The sequence below is a fragment of the Lepidochelys kempii genome, chromosome 9 (assembly GCF_965140285.1).
Source record: "Lepidochelys kempii isolate rLepKem1 chromosome 9, rLepKem1.hap1, whole genome shotgun sequence".
Classification (NCBI taxonomy): domain Eukaryota; kingdom Metazoa; phylum Chordata; order Testudines; family Cheloniidae; genus Lepidochelys; species Lepidochelys kempii.
In genome coordinates this window covers 83,709,102-83,731,881 of record NC_136388.1, presented here as the reverse complement: position 1 = coordinate 83,731,881, position 22,780 = coordinate 83,709,102, and the positions used below count along the sequence as shown (strand labels likewise).

The following is a 22,780-nucleotide window of genomic DNA, read 5'->3' as shown; positions in this document are numbered from 1 at the left end:
TTTCAATTAATTTTGCCCATGCCCTCCAGATCCAGACTGTGAAACTCCAACAGTATTTAGTTCAGCAGAGACTACAGCAAACTTGGTAAGCTTTAGTCACTGTTTGGATTAGGCTTCCTAGAAACACATAACATCCTTCAAAGAAATTGGCCCTGGAAGCAAGCTGAGTGTAGATGCCCAAGGGTGGTTTTTAGGAGGAAGGAATAATAGTTCCATTTATATTTCGCATTTCTTCCACTTCCCCTCCCACACCCCACCCCCTTTCCAACTAGATAGTGAATGCTTGTCTCTGAAGGGATCCTACTGAAACGTGACCTCATTACAGTATCATTATAGGGTTGGTCTTTAAATCCGTGCACAGTGCTTATCAAGTATATACACATCCTGGTGGTGGCTTTTACAGTCTGAATTTTATTTGTAAGAGTTCTGCTCCATGTCTGTCCTCACACTTTTGTGGGGAGAAGGGAGGTGGAAAATCATCTATGTTCTTTGTAAAGCCATGATTCTTCCTCCTCCTACTTCTGTTTTATATGCTACTCTACAAGTCCCACACCAGTGTATGCTAGCCTTCAGAGACAGGACTGGACCAGACCTTGCCTTTAAAATCAGCCAGTTTGTTAATGGGCTTGGAGAGGCTACTGTTTAGTGAAACAAGGTGTTTTCTCTATCCCACACCCCTGCAGCTTGCTGGTCCAGAGGTCAGGTAATCAAGTGCAGGTATAGAAGGCTACTCTGCACCTGGCAGTGCAGAGTGCACTTGTGAACTGGCCTAACTCTAGTTTAATTTAGGGGGTTTTTAAGCAAAGTGCAGGATCTTTGAGTATATATTTTAGAAAATTAAAGAATAACTAGAAGACTTTTGGGTTTCTGGCATCCCCCATCCCCCTCCCTCCTTTTCCCCACAGTCTTATAGCCTTGTGGTTTCTCTACGTTTTAAACACACTGTTTTGCTTTGAAATCTCTTCAGGATGGAGGGACAGGTTCTGTCTCACCTCAAGATGGAGTTGCTTCATACAACTATTCCCAGAAGGTAATCTCAATCATGGACCATTAAGTCACATGTGACAATGGAAAGTTGAAAAATTAATGAAGAAAACCAAAAATGAACTCTTCTGCTATAAAGAGGTGGTCTGCCTACCTGTGCCTACAGGGTTGGGGCTAAATCCTACTTGTTTTATGATGTGAGTAGTCCCGTTGACTTTGATAGTCCTACTTGAGTCAGCGAGGAAGCAGGATTTGGCCTTAACTGCATTAAACGTACATATATCATTCCCCACCCCAACACATACACTCACTGTTGTTGGAATACTTTTTTAAAAAAAAAAAATCACACAGTACTGTAGCTTTGAACTTGATTTAAACACGAAGTGAAGTGATATTGGTGATCATGTAGCAATTGAGTAAATTCTGTGTGTGTGTATGTATGTATATGTGTGTGTGTGTGTGTGTGTATGTGTATATATATATATATATATATATATAAAAAATTCTCAGTATAGCATACCTGTGTAATGGATGTATTGCACTTGTTCATTTAATATTGTAAGCCCTCTCATAGAGATGGTGGAGTTTTTTGCTTAGCATTTTATGATGTAGAATCCTAGGACAATATAAATATTTGGGGGAGGAGGGGTTCTTGAAAGCAGATGTTCACTATTCCATATTTTCTGTAGTAATTTTAGGCTGGAATTGGATCCCTAACTCCTTTATGCTCCTCTGAGTATCTCAGCCTAAATATATATGAAAACTACCAGACCCAGGTAGTATTTCAAAAACATGTGTGGGTTTTTTAAAATCAAAGTTGACAGTGTACTAAAATCTCTCCTGGCTCTTTTGCAGGTGATGGTGAATTCTGCAGTGATCTCAACCTCCTCTTGTGTTAATAATGCTCCAACAACAGTCTTTTCCTCCAGCACAGCAGCAGCCACTCAAGCCAACGTTACCACCTCCATTCCCCCACAGACTGCAGTGCAACCCATCCTGGTGTCCCCTTCTTCTGCTGGAAGGCCAGGTAGAGTGTTGGATACAAAACTGTAAACTTCAGGTTCTACTCCTGTTCTCACTTCTCACCACCCAGAATACACACTGAGTTCTTAAAGGTATTTCCATAGAATGTGGTTCACTTCTCTATGAATCTTTATTACCCCCACTGCTGACTTTCCTCATACACTGACAAGCCAGGTTTACATCTTCTTGGAGTCCCTCTTCAGCAGAAACAAACATAGATGGCTCCCTAACTTGCATAGGAACTGCACCCATCTAGTCTGGTATCCTGTCTTGGACAGTAGCTGCTTCCAGATGCTTCACGGGAAGGTGTAGGTGCAGTGGGTTAATCTGCCCGCAGCATCCGGTCCCATCCTTGTCTCTACTAGAGATTGGCTTAAGCCCTGAAACACGAAGTTTAATATTGTTGCCTCTTAGCACAAGTGTCTAGCCAATATGCAAGGCCTTGCTGGGTTACTGCTCTAAGGAGTTGAAATTGGTGACGTGGATCAGGTATTTCTTTGGTGCAATCTCTATATTTACAAAGAATGTTCGCAATGTCCTGTTTTCCTGAACACAGTAGGAACAAAGCTGACACTTTGCTCACAATTTCCAAATCTGCCTTTCCAGCCAAGCAGCTCTGTCTCTGCTCCCCACAACTGCATGTCTGGATTCCTGCTCACTTCCTCATTTTTCTGCCTCTAGTACGCACAGCTGCAACCAGTTTAATACCTCAGTCACTGTACTTGAAATCAATCCCTGGGGAAATCCCTCAGCCCACATGGTTTAGCTGCTCATTGACCTCGTATCTCGTGTGGTGGCTTCATTGTCTCCAGATACCTATCTCCATAAAAGAGCTTAATTGCTTTTTCCATTTAGCCTGAATGAAGGCTGGCTGGCATACCCATCAGCATTAACATGGTCTCTGATTGCCTTGTAGACCAAACACCTGTTTGATGGCAGCAATCAGCAACTTCCAACATAACAATATCCCATCGAAAGCTTTTATTGTCATAATTCTGGATATTTTGATATCCATATAAATGTCTAATCCCTCTTTGAACCTTACTACTTCTTTGCCTCAGTGACTTTCTGTGGCAATGAGTTCCACAGCCTACCTATACATAGTGTGACAAAATATTTCCTTTTTATCAGTTTTAAATTAGTCACCTTTACCTTTTGTCCCTCCCCCCCCTTAAGTTATAAGACAAGGACAACAGAAGTTCCTTAGCTACCTTCTCTAGACCATTATTTTATATAGAGTACGTTAATTGTATTCATTCCGTTTTTATCTTAGAAAGCAGATGAAAATCAGAATCTTTCCAATGTCCTCTTATGAGAGTTTTTTTCCATGCTCTCAATTTCTGTACTCTCTATTTTCATTCACCTTCTATGGATTCTTTCTTTTGCTCTAGTCTCGTTCCTTTTCTCCTCTCCCATAACAGCCATCTCAATTCACAGTTGGTTTGTGTGTGTGTGTGGGGGGGGGGTTTGTTTACATTATGGTTAAGTTACTTTATGTGATCACTGCATGCTTGCAGTTATGATTAACGTTGCACTATGTGGGTTAGCCACTTGGTGGTGGTGTTACACACAAACTTATGCAAACAAATAAACTTTTTATTTAAAGGGGCACAGGCCACTTGGAATCTAGTCAGCTTAAAAAAGTTTATACAGTAGCTTCAACTACTACCCCTACCCTGAACCTTGCAGTCATTTTTTTGGGTTTCATAATCAGAGTTCCCTAACTTTTTAAAAAACTGCTGCTTATTCCATCCCTTGTGGCTGTGGGGAAACTGACTGCCTATGCAGGGGAAGAAGTGAAGCTGACTCTACACGAAGGCTCACATCCTCTAAAGGTGTTTAGGCACCAAACTTCCATTAGGAAGCCTTGAAATGCACAAAATAAACTGTAGAGATTTCTTTTATTAAGTTGTTTGAGTTAGTCATGTCTCTCGTCTTGACTGTAATACATTTCAAACCAAAGTGAATTTAACTACGCAAACCATAAGACAAAAAGTGGGATTTTTTTTAATTTGTCCAGAAGGAATGCTAAATCCTTAAAACAGAAGCTGATAACTATACATTTAGAGAGCATGATGGCAGTTCATACTAACTGCACTGGCTAGTAGTTCGCTTGTTTTAAAACCATTGAAAATCTGACTTGAGACTTTGAAATTTTTTTTAACATAGTAGTGATTCCGTCAATGCCGTACCCATATCACCCAGCTCCCCCTCCCCCTGTCAGCGAGGTGGGAGATAGTGGCAGCATTCCTCCGCCTTACTCCTGCGATCCCAGCGGCAGTGATCTACCTCGAGGTAAGAGGGATGTATTCTCTAACACTGTGCTCTTTCCCTTGCATCAGCTGGTGCTCTCCTGGTTGTATATCCTACAGCAGTGGTCTCCAACCTGTTTATGCACAAGATCAGTTTTTGAATTTAAGTGCAACCCAGGATCTACCCCGTCCCTTCCCCGAGCCCCAACCTGCTCACTCCATTTCCCCCCCTCCCGTCACTTGCCCTCCCCTATCCTAACTCACTTTCACTGGGTTGAGGCAGGAGATTGGGGTTTGGGAGGGGGTGCAGGCTCTGGGCTGGGGCAGAGGAGTTTGGAGTGTGGGAGGGGGCTCTGGGCTGAGCCTGGGGCAGGGGTTGCGGTGCAGGAAAGGGTGAGGGGTGTAAGCTTTGGGAGGGTGTTTGGGTGCAGAGGGGGCTCCGGGCTGGGGTAGAGTATTGGGGTGCAGGAGGGGTTAAGGGGTGCTGGCTTAGAAAGGGGACTCGGGGTGGAGGAGGGGGTATGAGTTCTGGCTTCAGGAGGGGGCTGAGGGTGGGGTTTGGGCTCCCACCAGGCACTACTTGCCTTGGGCGGCGCAGTGGGGCTAAGTAAGGCATGCTCCCTGCCTGCCCTGGCCCCATGCATCTCCCAGAAGGGGCCGTGCCCTAGTGAACCCTGGGGGGGTGGGGAGATGTGGCTCTGGGCACTGTCCCTCTATGTAGGCACCCCCCCCCCCGCAGCTCCCATTGGCCACAGTTCCCCATCCACGTTCCCAGCTGCGGGGGCGGTGTTTGCAGGCAAGAGCAGTGCACGGACACCCCGTCCTCTCTCCTTCTTCCCTCCCCCCACCCCCAGGGCTGCAGGGGCATGCTGGCTGCTTCCAGGAGCAGCGTGGGGCCGGGTCAGGCAGGGAGCCTGCCTTAGTGGCAGCCCTTCTATGCCACCAGGGACATTTAGCAGCCAGAGATCGTAATCAACGGGGAGAGTCTCCAGGATTGACCAGTTGATCGCGATCGACTGGTTGGTGACCACTGTCCTACAACAAGCTGAATACAGTATACTTGTAGTGCGGAAACATCGCTCTGTACAGATGATGCAGAGGAGAAGGGAATATTAAGGTTGGTTATGGCGTTGGGATATGCTTAATTTCACAATTTGGGAAGAAGCTTGTGCAGAGGTCTCAAGAGTGTGTAATGGAATATTCCGCAAAGTAATTAACTTGTGGAGAAATAATGGGAAGCCCAGAATTGTTTCAGCTGTGAGTCACTTTCTTATGATTTTTTTTGTTGTTTCACATAAGAAGCTAGTGAAGAATAAATTAATTGTTCTTGCCATAGTATTTGTGACAGTAAAGTACAATACAGGGGAAGTCCTGGCCTCATCAATGAGAATTTTGCCATTGTCTTTAGTGGAGCCCAGATTTCATCCTCTGGCTTTATCAACTGAAGTAAAGTGTTCTCACTTCCCAGTTTATAGCCTGTTCATGCACCTGTCCCTGATTATACTGATGTCCTTTAATATCTGAAACTTACTACTTCCCTTTCTGGTAGGGAAAGCCATGGTGCTGCTCCCAGATCTTTCTTTGCGCTGTATTGAACAATTTAATGTGTTCAGGTCACGCAACTTCTTCTGTCTGCAGCCTCTTCCAGCTGTCCCTGAATTTCAAAGACATTTGAGTACTCTGCATCAGAAATTCTGTCACTTTTTATTCTCTACTAGAGAGACTGCCCTCTATGAAGACCTGCGAGCTGAAGGTGAACTGGCGGTAAACATGGCTTTCATATTATTTATCTCAACATATTGCTATGTAGGGAAGCAACTTAATTTTTTAGGTTGTCCCAAACTTTTGACAGTGAAATAGACCTAGGGGGAGGAGTCCGCTTTAGGCAGTTGTCAAGAGTGGCTCTTTCATCTTGAGAGAGCTGTTAAGATAATGTTCTCCTGGTTCTTGCATTCAGGCCCCATGCTAGTGCACTGGGAACTTCAGGCCACTTGACCATATAATATACTTTTTTTTCTGAGCTGTCCTTTGCAGGAGTTTGCCAAATGTTGAGCAGTCATGCTGCCATGTTTTGCAGCATCCATGTTCTGCAATCTGGAGTGGCTGCCTCTTGGACAAGTGCCCTCTGAGGTCCTGTTTTCCCTTCTTACAGTCTTGAATTTCAACTTCTTGTTTGCTTTGTCCTTTTTCAGCACCTTTGACTAGGGTGGTAGGTTGCAGAATCAAGCCCATGTTTGTTGTGTCCTTTAACTCCCGTTGAAGAGAAAAGGAATTGAGGGTTAAGGGTTTTCAGCACCTTGCAGAATCAAGTGTTAAGTGTACGGAAGAGAATCTGGAGCAGGTGTGAGCTGAAGACCTTTTCCATAGAGGGCCAGCAGTTCTGTATTTCTCTCCCAATTAAACCACTCCACAGAATTCTTTGAGCTTCTTTTAGGGAAAGGTCCAGACTTTTTTTAAATCTAGTGTCTAGTATGGATTTTAGGGGAGAGAACTAGAAATGAGTCCTATGTAGTGTTTAAAGTATTGTGGTATGTGGGCATGTTACCTTAGTTTATAATGGCTATGGAGCTTTCATTAAGGCATCCATGGGTCTGTGAACAGGGGGTGACACACACATTATATTGGCCCGGCAGTGCCTTTATAAGTTGTGTCACAACTTCTGTTTATAGGTCAAGCTTTCTAAGTTCTCCAAAGTGGACATGCTTAGTTGGATTCACTTGAATTTGGTATCCCTCTGAAGGGTGCAGGGCAGCGTTGGGGACCCAAATTTGAAGCAGGGGTTCCAGAGAGACATCTTCCGAAAACAGTCCTTTTAAAGTTTCTACGTGGGGTGTTTTTTATTATTTATTTTTGCACAGGGCTGGAGATCAAACTATTGATGTCACATTAGTCAAAATGGTCTCAACCTTTCAAATTTTACCCAATACAGTGTATGGCACCTGCTAAATCTTTGGATGACCCAAATTGAAAGCAGTATTTAAGCAAACATCTTTCTTTCTTTTTTCTTTACATTATGCATGAACCAATAGAGAAAAATGGCTGGAGGGTTTCCATTCTCGCCACCATTTTATATGCTTTAAAGCTCAACTCTTGTAAGTATCCTAAAATTTGAATGGCTAATTGGATTGCTTTGAAATTTGGTGTGCCTGCATGGGGGTAGCATTAGTGATCCAAATTTGGGGTCATTGAACCTGGGCATTTCCAAAAGAGCAGCCTCTCTCCCTCAAACGGATTTCTTCTGCTGCCTTGCACTGTTAAACTGAGTGATACGACTGACTGACTGAATCAGACTTCCTGATGGCTGCTGAACTCACCCTTCAATTAACTAAGGAAAAGTTAATCACAAGCCCCCACCAAAGACAAAGGGAGTTCTGAACTGAGTGACTGGAGGTTGCTACAGTTTGTGAGTTGTGGGTGGCAACTTGAGTTTAAGGGGAACATCAAAGGATTTTGGGGAGCAGGGTGGAAATTTGACATGTGAATTCTTCCTGTGAACTGTGAAATAGCCAGTTTTGAAAGTTTCTAGGTGGGTTGTGTTTTTTGGGAGATTTTTTGTGTGGAGTTTGAGATCAAACTGTTGATGTGATGTGGGTCAAAATGGTCTCAATTCATCAGTTTTTACCCAGGATAGTGCATGGCAGCCACTGAGTCTTTGGGAGGCCCAAACTATGAACAGCATTTAAGAACACGTTCACTTCACCTACATAAATGTGCAGCTTGGAAGGATTATGGTGCGTATGCACCAATGAGGAAATAAACTGTAAGAGGGTTTCTATGCAGCCACTTCATGCTTGCCTGGGTAGTTTGAGGGAATATGAAGATGCCACTGCCCTTGCTGAGCACCCTGTCACTGATGTTTCTAGTCAGAACCTTTCTACACTTGTGCAACATGAGTTACTAAATCTTCATTGCTTGCTTCAGGTTGTCTGTTATATTATAATTTTGTTTTTACTTTATGAGGTTTACTATGAATTCAGCAAAATAGTTAGCTGCTGGTCTAACCAAAGTTCTTTTTACTGGGAACAAAAGAGCTAGAGACAGGACTTTGTGTGGCAGCGGTGGGGAATAGGACGAGGGAAAGGGGCTGCAGCGGGCAATGTGCCTAGGTGCTAGGCAGCTCTTCGGTTATTTGAGAACGTCTGTATTTTACTAGCCGCAAGGGCATATGGAGAGGTGGCTAATTTTATTTCTGGGGCAGATCAATGTGGTGGTTACAAAGACATGTCGTGCAGAAGTTTAGAACTGACTGCAGTAGCACTTTGACTGCTGAGGGAAAAGAAATGCATGCGCTGCCAAGAGTGCCAGCTTGTGAATCTCTTGAGGTGGGGTTTGCTGACTACAGGCTGCTTTGGCTTGGTATGCAAATTGTGGGGCATGATACACACTCTGCCTAAATGACTACTAACTACTGCCTATAATGTATCTTTTTTTTTTCCTGTTTTAAAAAACAAAACAGGAAATTCAGTGACAAAAAACGATGTTCATAAAGAGTTAACGGTATGTCATCCCTTTGCAGAACATTAAATTGAGCAAACCTCAAATGTCTGAAAACCAGGAAATGTGCAGTTAAGGTGGCTCTTGTAACCTGAACTCTTCCCTCTTTTAGCAGTACCCCACTACGTCCTGCTAACACACACACCTTTACTCTGCCAACCCCGCAGTTGCTGACGTGTAAAACAAAGTGTGCAATTTGTACAGCTCATTCAGTCTCATCAGCAGGATTCCATCTAGCACTATTAAAGGACAAAACAGAAAAAAAAATTTGGTTTTGCTCTATTTATTTTTGCTTAAAGCTTGACTGAACAGACATGCATGTGAAGAGTGTTCATCTTGGTGTGGTTTGGTAGTCACTGCAAGAGTCAGAGAGAGGTCCAAGCCAGGCCCATGTGTTTTGCTGTTTCACACATCCACATCTCTTTGAACTTTCAGAATCTCTTCTGGATTCCTCTCCCTCCCTCCTTCACCTCCCCCCCCCCAAGTTAATTTAGGAAGCTTGCATGTGCACCCTCTTCCTGCATGCTCAGTTATATTTATTGAAGTTGTCAATATCTGATTATTTTGTGAGTCCTGTGTTTGAGACCGTTTCTCCCTCCCTTCATTAGCATTCCAGACAGATCAGAGCCTCTCAGACTGCACTAATAAAATTCTTATCCAGAAAACTATTTCTTGAGGTCTTGTAAGGTGGCACTAAATTCTTGGTGACTGTTACTATCTTGTATTTATATATGAATCTCACTAGCCTCACTGCTGCTCTGTTTGGCAGGTGTCACATTGTGGCTATATTTTACTGAAGATTATTCTGGTTTCTATAAACTTAAAAAAGCATTGTAAACAAAAACTGGCTCCTACCTGCATTTGCTGCTGTTCCAGTGTTCCACAGACTTCTCTATCTTCAGTATTTGCCTGTCATTTCATTCTCTAGTAACTTGTGTTCTGTTACCTTCACTATGTAACGGTTGCTCCATTCAGCTCTTAGAACTGGTGCTTGCTTTGCATAGATTTGCATAATAATTGAAAAGTAAAATTAGATTGTTTAATTTACCCCAAATGTAAATGAGTCTGCTGCTAGATACTATATAGAGAGCATTTATGTTGCTCTTCCAGCATACTTTAATGCTTCAGCAGCATTATGGTTAACCTTGTCACAGCCAAAGCAGTGTCCCTAGGATGCCCTCAGGGCATAAACTCCTTGCCTGCACGGGTGGGGAAGAATTTATGCAGATTTACTAAGATAACTGGATAGATTATGGTCTGTTTTGAAATGGCAAATAATGAGAGGTGGCCATAGTGTGGATGGAGGAACTAACCATCTTTCCATTCCATGGTTAGGTTTTAATTCTTTCTTTTTTAAAAATGAAACAGCCTCAAAAACCTGTAAATATCAATAAAATGAATCAATAATATCAATAAAATGAAATCCTGAAGTACAGAATTAAGTGAGGTTTTTTAGTCCCATGGTCCTGCCCAAACAGATTTCCACTGATATTTCTGAAAATGTAGGAGGTGTAGAACTTTTTCAATTCACTTTCAGAGATTGGGAACGGAAGCAGTGGTTGACATTTTCTTAAAATAATCAGTAATGTGTGAATATCTTGAGATTACCTGTTTTAGTGAGTCATGTGGAGCTTTGCCTCCCTTTCGTCTTTGCCTGTTTTCCTGGATTGTGTGTGAAGCCCAAAGAAATAGCCTCCTGATTGCTGCAAATCGCAATAAACCAAGTGCTATGCAAGTTGGCATGCAGAGAAGAACACTGTAGATCTGAACTGGTAATACTCTCTCGTTCACACAAAGCATCTGTCTGTTTCAGATAAGTGCTACAGCTTTTTTTCTTTGCTGTATTGCTGTAGGGAGCTGAGAAAGTAGGAGGAATTTTCAGTTAACTTTAATGCAGGCCCCTAATCTGGAACTAAAGTTACCCATTTCTTTCCCTAACTCTCTCTGAAGTAGTCACTATGAGACCAGCCAAAGACGCTGATGTTTTATTGTTGCTTCTGCCCATTTCCAAAACTGCACTGTAGAATGAAAAACTGTGTATTCCTGCCAGAATTGCAAATGTGAATATCCCAGACATTTCACATTTTGGGGAGAAGTATGTTTCTGAGTTCAACATTTGATTATTCTTAGTGAACAGTTTTTTAAAGGCCATCCTCGCTTTTGGGATTACTTCTTAGTGTACCATATACATTACTACATTATCTCTTCCCTTGGATGGAAGCAAATTGGAAAAGGCAAGTTGGAAGGGTGCAGAAAACTGGGTGCATTCTATCCTTCCAAGGTAGGGGTGTCAGCATCTGTGTAGAGAGAGAGGTGGCATGCTTTTTTTTAATTGCATAGAGCTAGAAGACTTGGGGGAATCCTAATTCCAACTCCACAAATCTTGGTACTGTGTGGAATGCCTGCCCACCATGCTCCTTGCAGGTCCCCACTTCCCTTAGCAACACGTATATCTTGGTGGCCCTGCAAATCTTGGTGCCTCAGAGTAACAACTGCAGAGCAGGAATTAATAATGGGCAGAGATAGCATTAAGTTTTGGGTGTTAGGGCCTAGTCATACATGCCATAACCATATGCATTTCTGTATGTGTAGAGTGGCTGCAGATGAATTGCTGCTGGCTTATGATAGGGCAACTGGCAAAGTACTCCCTCCCCCGCATGCTTTCAGACTAGCATTATGCATTCTTCTTTTCATAGTGAAAATGGAGGGACCACAGGCCCTTGGAGAAAGGTCTGTAGTGCTCTTATTTGCAGAGAAGATGCTTATCAGTCAAATCAGTTTGGGGACATAGTATTTTAGTGACCTTATCATTGTTTGCGTACATAGAATGCAAAACTTAGTTTCATTGAGCCACATTCTGTGAAGCAATTTTCCCATAGATTTAAAACGAAGTAACATTCTATCGGTGGTGGTGGTAAATTATCCATGAATAGTTGGCAACAAACCTAACCAATCTGTAATCTAGTATTTCCCAATAATGTCAGATAATGGATACATCTTTCCATACCTTTTTACTGTAGTCAGATGTATGCTAAATTCTGGACTTCAGCTTTGGTCATTATGATTTATCCGTGTTTTTAACAGATTAAAATGCCATCTTTCTGGATATTGTGGAAGTTTACACAGCTATCATAAAATCTTATAAACTAATAAAAGTAAGAAAAACACAGTATTCCACTATCTATGTGCATGGGTATGCATTCATATTCTGTGTGCATGATGTTGGAAGTCCATAATAAGGAACTTTCACCTCTGCTTCTAGAGAGATAATGTGGGTGAGGTAATGTATTTTTATTGGACCAACTTCTGTTGGTGAGAGAGAAGATTTCAAGTTTACATAGAGCTCTTCTTCTGGCCAGGCCAACACACTCACCTCCGCTGTCATTTCATAGGACTCTTGTGTCTAAAGTACTGTTTTAACAGAAGTAAAGCAGACTACAGCAGAACCCCATTTATCCAATATAATTTGGACCAAGGCCAGATTGGATAATCAAAAATCCAGATAAACCGGATAATGGGAAAGTGCAGTGTTGTATCACCATCTAGGGACCACACCAAACATTGCCCCGTTCTGCACCTGTGTGTGGTGGTGGTCCTGTTAACACTGATGGCTGGTCTACACTATGGGGTTAAGTCAACCTAGTATGCAACTTCAGCTGTGTGAATAACGTAGCTGGAGCCGATGTAGCTTAGGGCAACTTTTATTGTGGTGTCTACGCCGCACTCGGTCAATGGGAGAAACTCTCCCGTCAACTTACTTTACACTTCTCGTTCCGGTGGAGTACCAGAGTCAACAGAGTGATTTGCGGTCAATTTAGCAGGTCATCACTAGACCTGCTGAATTGACACCTTTCCCCCACCCACTCCGGTGGATCAATTGCCACAGCATCAATCCACAGTAAGTGTAGACATACCCTGATAGCCAGATAATGGAGGGTCAGATAAATGGGATTCTATTGTACGTGTATACCTGCTCTTCTTACAATTATCTCCCTTGGCCAAAGAAACAAATTAGTTAATATGTAAAAACACTGTTAATTTTAAATTACAAATCTTTGGGAAGTTGCTTCCAACATAAGTTTTAGGTCCACATTTTCAAAAATGACTGTTTTGGGTACCTTAAATTTTGGTTGCCCAATTTGACAAACTTCAACAGGCTTTAATTTTCAGAAAGCGTTGGTTTGAATACGAAAATCAGGCCCTATTGAGTGAGTGTCCAAAATAGCTAGTCACTTCTGGAAATCTAGGCCATGGTAATTTATACTTTTAATATATTCATTTGTTTTAAGGTTTGTAATAATCATTGATTATAGTCATTCTGTGAAAAGCATCATTGAGCAAACGGTTTATAGTAATACATTAATTTTAGTTTTGGCTTATTAATGTTACTTGTTAATGTATTGTCAAAATGTTTAATCCAGTTTTTATTGTGCTAAACTGCATAGATTGTTTACACATATGTGCGAACTTCAAGAATATCACTTTTGAAAGTAATTGAGTCAGATTCTGAACTCTGTATTCTAAAAATACATTCAGAAAAAATAATGCTGTCCAATTAAGCAATTTTATTTTTATTCATTTACATAGTTTTAACAAGACCACAAACAGATGACTGTTTCTGGGTGGTTTTTGTCCACAATCTTCAGTAATTATAGTATGTTTTCTAATTCCAGATACAAAGGTATTGCAGTATTATTTTAATTTGGGATTGCAGGTAAGTGCTTGTCAGATATGGTATAGTAAACCGCTTGTACAGTATCACCTGTCTTGACAGATGCATTGATGTGTCTGAATAGGGCTTTTAAGTGTTCTGAATTCGCTTCCTGTGCATTTGGCTATTAGTACATGCATGGGTGCCTTGAGGAGACTAAATTTACAATGCAGGAAGTTTGAGTTGTAAATTGTGAAACTCATAAAGAACATTTACATGTAGTGAGTTTCGTATCTGTGGCTTTATGAAGATGGGTGGGTAAAGCATTGTTCTTCCCATTTCTACGGGAAGAGTAGGTAAAGCATAGAGAAGTTTTAAGGTTAAGAGCCTGGTCAAGTGCCTGTTGAAATCGGTGGGAAAATTCTGCTGGGCCCCATGTATCTTGCCCAAGGCAATTGAACAGGAACAGAATCCAGGCACCAGCTTTTGATCTCTACTACAGCAATTAAGTGCATAGTAACGCCTCACTCCCAGCTGATGCTCAAACAGCCATGTGATCTAGTTGACTTTAGAGTTATTAATAATTCAGGGATGAAACTTGAGCATTATTCTCCAGGTATGGGGCCCCAGTGCTCAGGGTTCCTATTGACACTCTGCCCTTACCACCCACCCTATGGTGGTAGAGGGTTCTTGGCACCTGTCAGGATAAGGACCTTACAGAATGCAATAAGACTTTCTACATCCTAGAAATTACTAATAGAGACTAAATTACTGGCAATACCTTCTCTCTCTTTATTAGTATGTTGTACACCAAAAAGGTGGTATGAGATTTTAGTGTCCAGCAGGAGGTACCTCCCGTACTAGAATTACATCTGCCCTCTGATTCTGATGGAATAGATAATGCTGATATGCTGCAGACTAAGACTCATGCCAGCCTCTTCCACAATAGAAATTCCTCAAAATGCCTTCTCTTCCTATATGATAAAATGTGTAGGGAGGACACTTTTAATTCTTCGAGAGGGTATAATACAGTTGAGAAAAGTGCTGGGGAGGGGGTGGGCATGTTTTGGTGACTTTCTGGCAGTCTGCAAGATATAATCTGTATCAACATTGTTAACAGGTTTCTGGAAATGTAAATGGTTAAGTGCTACTGAGGTGGGGGGAGGAAAGTGTGTGTGTGTGTGTGTGTGCACACAAACTATAAAACTTCTCTCCTTACTTCGAATCTCCGAAGTATTATCATCAGAGCTATTGGCATTCCATGGTGTACATGCAACAGGTACCACCGCCATCACCTGTAGAAGCTTACTCAGCATACACTGAGCCTGCCCCCATGGTGGATCAGTCAGTACCTCAGCTGTACACTGACACTGGGAGGAATGATGTCCGGCAAGTTCCCCTGGAAACAGCAAATGGTTAGTATTTTAGGATGACCATTTGTGTATGTGAGTGTGAGCCATTTCAGTAGAAATGTTTCAGAGTAGCAGCCGTGTTAGTCTGTATCTGCAAAAAGAAAAGGAGGACTTGTGGCACCTTAGAGACGGCTGCTACTCTGAAATTTATTTGAGCATAAGCTTTCGTGAGCTACAGCTCACTTCATCGGATGCATTCAGTGGAAAATACAGTGGGGAGATTTATATACACAGAGAACATGAAACAATGGGTGTTACCATACACACTGTAACAAGAGTGATCAGGTAAGGTGAGCTATTACTAGCAGGAGAGCGGAGGCAGGGGGGAACCTTTTGTAGTGATGATCAAGGTGGGCCATTTCCAGCAGTTGACAAGAACGTCTGAGGAACAGCGGGGGGGGGGGGGGGGGGATAAAATTGGGGAAATAGTTTTATTTTGTGTAATGACCCATTCACTCCCAGTCTCTATTCAAATCTAAGTTAATTGTATCCAGTTTGTAAATTCCAATTCAGCAGTCTCTCGTTGGAGTCTGTTTTTTGAAGTTTTAAGTCTGTAATCGAGTGACCAAAGAGATTGAAGTGTTCTGACTGGTTTTTGAATGTTATAATTCTTGACGTCTGATTTGTGTCCATTTATTCTTTTACGTAGAGACTGTCCTGTTTGGCCAATGTACATGGCAGAGGGGCATTGCTGGCACATGAGAGCATATATCACATTGGTAGATGTGCAGGTGAACGAGCCTCTGATAGCGTGGCTGATGTGATGAGGCCCTATGACGGAGTCCCCGAATGGATATGTGGACACAGTTGGCAACACACTTTGTTGCAAGGATAGGTTCCTGGGTTAGTGGTTCTGTTGTGTGGTATGTGGTTGCTGGTGAGTATTTGCTTCAGGTTGTGGGGCTGTCTGTAAGCAAGGACTGGCCTGTCTCCCAAGATCTGTGAGAGTGATGGGTCATCGTTCAGGATAGGTTGTAGATCCTTGATGATGCGTTGGAGAGGTCTTATTTGGGGGCTGAAGGTGACGGCTAGTGGCATTCTGTTATTTTCTTTGTTGGGCCTGTCCTGTAGTAGGTGACTTCTGGGCACTCTTCTGGCTCTGTCAATCTGTTTCTGGGTATTGTAGTTGTAAGAATGATTGATAGAGACCTTGTAGGTGTTTGTCTCTGTCTGAGGGGTTGGAGCAAATGCGGTTGTATCGTAGAGCTTGGCTGTAGACGATGGATCGTGTGGTGTGGTCAGGGTGAAAGCTGGAGGCATGTAGGTAGGAATAGCGGTCAGTAGGTTTCCGGTATAGGGTGGTGGTTATGTGACCATAGCTTAGTAGCACCGTAGTGTCCAGGAAGTGGATTTCTTGTGTGGACTGGTCCAGGCTGAGATTGATGGTGGGATGGAAAAATGTTGAAATCATGGTGGAATTCCTCAAGGGCTTCTTTTCCACGGGTCCAGATGATGAAAATGTCCTCAATGTAGCGCAAGTAGAGTAGGGGCATTAGGGGACGAGAGCTGAGGAAGCATTGTTCTAAGTTAGCCATAAAAATGTTGGCATACTGTGGGGCCATGCGGGTACCCATAGCAGTGCTGCTGATTTGAATGTATACATTCTCCCCAAATGTGAAATAGTTATGGGTGAGGACAAAGTCACAAAGTTCAGCCACTAGGTTTGCCGTGACGTTATCGGGGATACTGTTCCTGACGGCTTGTAGTCCATCTTTGTGTGGAATGTTGGTGTAGAGGGCTTCTGCATCCATAGTAGCTAGGATGGTGTTTTCAGGAAGATCACCGATGGATTGTAGTTTCCTCAGAAAGTCAGTGGTGTCTCAAAGATAGCTGGGAGTGCTGGTAGCATAGGACCTGAGGAGGGAGTCTACATAGCCAGACAATCCTGCTATCAGGGTGCCAATGCCTGAGATGATGGGACATCGAGGATTTCCTGGTTTATGGATCTTGGGTAGCAGATAGAATACCCCTGGTTGAGGTTCCAGGAGTGTGTCTCTGCAGATTTCTTCTTGTGCTTTTTCAGGAGTTTCTTGAGCAAATGCTGTAGTTTCTTTTGGTAACTCTCAGTGGGATCAGAGGGTAATGGCTTGTAGAAAGTGGTGTTGGAGAGCTGCCGAGCAGCCTCTTGTTCATATTCCGACCTACTCATGATGATGACAGCACCTTCTTTGTCAGCCTTTTTGATTATGATGTCAGAGTTGTTTCTGAGGCTGTGGATGGCATTGTGTTCTGCACGGCTGAGGTTATGGGGCAAGTGATGCTGCTTTTCCACAGTTTCAGCTCGTGCATGTCAGCAGACACCCCAGCCCCCACCACCACCACCACCACTGTTTCTCAGACATTCTTGTCAACTGCTGGAAATGGCCCACCTTGATTATCACTACAAAAGGTTCCCGCCCCCCCCCCCACACACACACTGTCCTGCTGGTAATAGCTCACCTTACCTGATCACTCTCGTTACAGTGTGTATGGTAACATCCATTGTTTCATGTTCTCTATGTATATAAATCTCCCCACTGTATTTTCCACTGAATGCATCAGATGAAGTGAGCTGTAGTCCATGAAAACTTATGCTCAGATAAATTTGTTAGTCTCTAAGGTGCCACAAGTCCTCCTTTTCTTTAAGCATCCTACTGTTTACCAGTTTACACTACTCCTGTGAGCTACAACAGTTGGTCACATTGGTCTACAATTTCAGTTGACAAAGCGAGGAAAAAGGACCATAGCAATCAATTATGTTGTGTCAAGGGCCTGTTTACATTTCCCATTAGATGAGATAAATGATGAATTGCATATAATGGCCTCTGGAATTGGTGACAACTTGTGTGTGGGGGGGGGGGGTTGTTAAAATAGAGTTTTGTTGTAAAATGAGGATAGTGTATGCTCTGTGGGTGGGTGACGAGATATTATCTTTTATCATTTTTAAAATTATTGTTCATTACTTGCAGCCAGGGATAGATGCTAGAAAAAAATCAAAATTGCCTGTGAGCCCTGCTCCTCTATAGGTTATCTTAGGGTTAGGTGTGTGCTGTTTCTGATATATTACTTAAGTTTATGATTTAGAATTGCTGATATTCAGGGCTAGGTAACACCATCAAGAAACAAAAATATTATTTTTGGCTTGACCTTGGTAGACTAGCTGCTTTTCTAGAAAGGACTTTTTTTTCAAAGCTGTGTGGGAGGTTGTGTGTTTAAAAATGTTTGCACCTTGTGATGACCACTTTTTTTTTGCTGACCCACAACAAACCAAAATAATGCTTGTACTTTAAAAAAAAATCCTAAATTTTGAGTACTAGTAGGGAATATTGGAACCATAGTTAGTGGACTCTCCTAGGTGTCTTGGCTATCTAAACAGCCATTATCACTGGCTCTCTCTTCCACTGTGTATAAAGTTACAGCAACACTTAGCCCAACCCAACAGTTTTGTAAGAAGCATATAGGTTTATCTGGAGTTAAGGGGGAAGGAGAGGGGAGGGACTGTGTTAAAGGAGTAGATGATGTCAAAGGTCAGATGTCTGGCCTCATTAAGTGTCTGATATTGGGCTAATGGAGTAAACATGGTAGAAACTGGCATGTCTTTGTCACTGTATCTTGCCAAAACTATTAATTGATCAATGACAATTACACAGACTTGCAGTTCTGCTGCAATTATAACCTATTAAGTTTCTTTACCCCATATCCATCACCATGGTATCTGGTCAGAGGTTACAAAGAGAGGTGTTCTTTTGTTTGTTTTTTTAAATCCCCTACTGTCCTGCAGCCCCCCCCCCCAGAGAAGTTCAAAAGGGGATCTGCCCTTCCTCTGAGCCTCAACAAAAAGAAATACAATCAGTAGGCAGTGAATACTTACAGACATGGGACACATCGGTGAATGAGCAGGTTGCCTTCCAAACTTATTCAAGAGCTGAGATGGTCTCCTTGTCAGTGTACGCATCATTTGGGCATAAATTATTTATTTAGATATGTTCTGTGTTGTCATAAGTGTCATAAAATTGTTTCAGTTGTAATGAAAATGAAGGATTGCATAAAAATGGCCAAAATGTTAAAATATATCAACTCTGTTTTCAGGTACTTTCCAAAATGTAGAGCCTCCACCTCCACCCCATGGAACAGTATATTATCCAGTAGCGACAGATCCCTATGGCCAGCCACCTCTACCTGGGTTTGACTCTTGCATCTCTTTAGTACCTGCCTATCATTATGTTAGCCCTTGGCATCCCACAAATCCATCGTATGGTAATTCTTCACGGCTTCATAATACTGTAAATCCTGGACAGTTGCATCAAGTCAGCTATGTTACCTCACCTAATCCTGTATCACATTATGTACCTCAGAGTATGTAAGGCCAAGTGATGTAAACTCACTTCTTGCACTAAAGTTTTCTTGTTTTCTCTGTTAGTATTGTTTCAGTAGTGGATTGTGTAGCTGTTTTGTTTCATTTACATGTTTCTCTTTTAGTTAATGGTAAAAATGTTTAAAACTTGAGTATTGTTTTATTAGAGTATATTGGAAAGTAAAACTATTGTATAGCAAAGAACCCTAAGCTTATATTCAACTGTACATAATATATAACAATGCAATTTGTCTTTCATGCCAGTATATATAAATTATCACTTACCTTCATCAATAAGTACAATGTATGGAGGAGTTACTCTTGCACAAGAGAACGATGTATCTTACATATTATACCAGTTTGCCTGTAATGGTAACCTACTTCATTATGTAAGCAGGAGAAAGGTTGGGTCCCAGTCCATTGGAGGAAAGTAATTACTGTTGAAATAGGCTGCTTTTTCCAGTCCTGAACAAAACACATCAGCCAGGTGTATTCTCCAATAGTAACTACTTATTTGTAATAGTTGCTCTTTCTCTGTTTAATTTTGTTCAGTATAGTCTTGAAGTGTTAGAAGGTGGGAGAGTGCTCGGCATTGGCCTGTTCTACTGTATCTAGTTATATTTGTGAGAGCCTTGGTTCGTGAAAGTCACCCTGCACAAATGGTGGTAGAAGTGGTGTTTGACTTGCACTAAATAAACAAAAAAGCATCTAACCTATGGAAATGAGTCTTTTTTTTTTCTGACCAAAAAACCCTCCTTAATGTCCCTAAGAGGCTTGTGTTAAGAAATCCACATAGGGTTTTTTATGGGACATAGGAGACAATTGGACTGAACATATTCCCCAAAATTCCTCCTTTGAGTCAGTAGTGAAATGAGGATAACATCATCAAGCTGAAACTTGTTTTACTGCCAAAAAGCCAGTGCAGTACAAAACTACTTCTGTTGCTTTTCAGATCATAGTCCAATGAGGCGCTGCTGTACAAACTGATGCTTCTCCTTGTCATACTCATTGAGGACTGTTGTGTGCGTGTGACCCACGTGCTCTCTTACACTTAGGTCCCGGTGGTGGGGGGTCTACCCCACACAGTGTGTGAAAGGCTTAATGTGGGCTTGAGAGGCCAGTTAACCCACCTGGTTGCACCTGGAGGGTAACCAAGGCCTAATTTAAAAATGAAGCCCAGCTGGGGAGTGCTATAAAGAGAGGCAGCCTGAAGCAGAAAGAGGTTGCAGGGAGAAAGGGAAGAATTCTACAGTCTCTCTTGGTAATGAGAAGGGAAAGACCTGCAGGAATAAGAAAGCTCCTGCAGGGTAAGGAGGAAGATCAGGGAGTGCTACCTGAAAGACACAGGACTGGAGCAAGTTCCTGTGGCTGATCCTGACAAAGGGCAGAAACTGGATCTCTCAGGAGAAACCCTGGATGATGCTGTTCATTACAAAGAGCCCAGAAAGGGGTAGTGGACAAGGCTTGAGGGAAGGCCAATAGTAAGTAGTAGTCCAGGGAGGCAGTGGCAAGGTGTCTGACAGAGCAGACCTTGGCTGCTGTTTATAGGGTCCTTGAACTGGAACCCAGCTTAATGCGAAGACTCTTGTTTCCCGGTTAGCCCTTTGGAAGATGGAGTTAAGCTCCCTAATTTAAAGGGATAAGGGCAACTTAGTGCCCTGAGAGAAGGGTGTAAGCATTACGGGACGAAGAGCTGGGGTCGAGGATCAGATGTAAGGACGTTCTCTCCACCCAGAAGAGGTGGGGAAAAAAAATGGGGCTTGGTGAGAGAGCCAAGTAGCGAGAAGAGGCAGGCCACTGAGGGATCCAGAGCAATGGTTGGTGGGGAGTAGCTAGAGAGGAGTCCAATGGTGAATCCACTCTCTTACTGCCCCAAATTTGTGTCATTGGGAAGGTGACTTTCCATAATTGTGTTGGTGTTTGGATTTGACATGGCCTTGATGTTAAGAGGTATTAATTTTTTTTCCATAAAGGCAAGAAAAATATAGGATTTTAAATTAAATTTCTAATTTTTAATTAGTCCATTTTTAACCTTATTTACACTGTGTATACCTGTTCCCAGCCTAGGTGGTGCCACCAATTTTGAAATAATTTTATACCTTCTCTGTTGGTCCATTTTTCTAAAGCTTTGAGTGGGCATTAGTTATTCGTGGGCTGACACAGCTTGACATCACAACTGCAATGAGCACTACCTAGGGTATATCCCCTTGGTGGGTTCTGGGAACCAGATTCTCATTTTAGTTACTCTGGATTTATAGAAGTGTAACAATGCAGAGTAACTCCACTGATGTTATACCTGTGTACCTTGCCGCATGCCTGTATCCTGCAAAGGTGACTTTATCTGGAACCTTAGCTGCTGCTTAAGCAGCAGCTTAAACAGGTGTTCTGCAATCACTGATGATAGCTCAAGTCCTGTTTCAATCTTTGCACATTAACATCCATAACATTCCACACTGTTAGAGGCACACATCTTTTCAGAAGTCTTTCAATTTTAAAATTCATGCATTATTAAAGACAATTATCATAAATACTGCAGAAAAAAATCCCGTGTAATTCTGTGTGTTTGCGACATTAGACTTCACTGTTACTAAAGATCAGGCTACCGCACTGGTTTTTCCTTCCCTCGCTGCACAAGAGCACTAAACTAAAGGTCCTACAGTAAGCAGCATTTCCAGATCAGTTACCTGTTTTGCTCCGTGCCAAGCCTTCATTTTAATTTTTCTGCCTCATCAGTATCTTCCTGAATATGATGCAGTCTTTTCTCATTCTATATTACAGAATTGTGTTCCAACCAAAACCTTTGATCCAAACATTGAAGGGTGTTCGAATTAGAAATCCAAATCTATATTTTCCAAATGGCTCCTTTCTTCATAATGGAAGGAGATGATAACCTTGGATCCAGACTTTGGGTGGCTTGAAATTGGGATCCAGGCTTGCTTATTTATTTATTTTTTATTTTGCAGCTTGGGTTCCTATCTGACTGTTTTCGGTATCTCTCTGAACCCTGACCATTAGGGTGTTTGGATTTCAGGGGTGAAATCCTGGCTGTATTGAAGTCAATTGGAGTTTTGTCACTGACTTTGTTGGTGCCAGGACTTCACCCCAACATACCAATATTTGCACCCCTCATTGCATATGGTGTTACAAAATAGCTGTCATAGCTACCAGATGCTCATTGGCTCAGGTTTGTAAAACTAGGTGCTCAGTTCTTAAACCTAAGCACATGCACAAGTCTCCACAAGCCCTTGAGTTCTCCCAAAAGCAGTATACCTGAGTTGAATGCAGTTTGGTGTGTGTAGAGCCTTTGAAAAAGTTCTGCTGAACATGGTACAGATATACAGATCCATTGCTGTTCATAAATATTTATTATCAATAGGCAGCTGGAAATGTTACATCTGAAAAGGTAGAAACACCTTGAATTTCAATAGACATACATTTTTGGAAAAAAGTAAATGCTTTTTAATTTTTTTTTCAGTTTACAATTAAGCTAAAAATACACATAAAATTTCATTTGTTATGTACATTTTGCTTCATTTTTACATGTGTTTGCAAATGATAGAGTTTGCACTGCTGACAGAAAATAGGTAGGTAAAACTCTTTCTCTCCCCCCCCCCCCCCCCCCGGAGGCTGC

The 22,780-nt window shown here is 42.2% G+C and overlaps 1 protein-coding gene across 1 annotated transcript in view; it reads left to right on the top strand.

The window, feature by feature from the left end:
- Positions 1–19,856, top strand: part of LOC140917741 (UDP-N-acetylglucosamine transferase subunit ALG13) — a 39,550-nt gene extending 19,694 nt beyond the window's left edge. The window contains exons 18-24 of the mRNA XM_073361171.1: positions 30–85; positions 968–1,030; positions 1,840–2,011; positions 4,177–4,302; positions 13,427–13,467; positions 14,639–14,819; positions 18,885–19,856. Coding sequence (XP_073217272.1) covers positions 30–85; positions 968–1,030; positions 1,840–2,011; positions 4,177–4,302; positions 13,427–13,467; positions 14,639–14,819; positions 18,885–19,159 — 914 coding nt within the window. The 3' untranslated portion in view covers positions 19,160–19,856. The remainder of the gene's footprint in view (positions 1–29; positions 86–967; positions 1,031–1,839; positions 2,012–4,176; positions 4,303–13,426; positions 13,468–14,638; positions 14,820–18,884) is intronic.
- Positions 19,857–22,780: the final 2,924 nt, after the last annotated feature.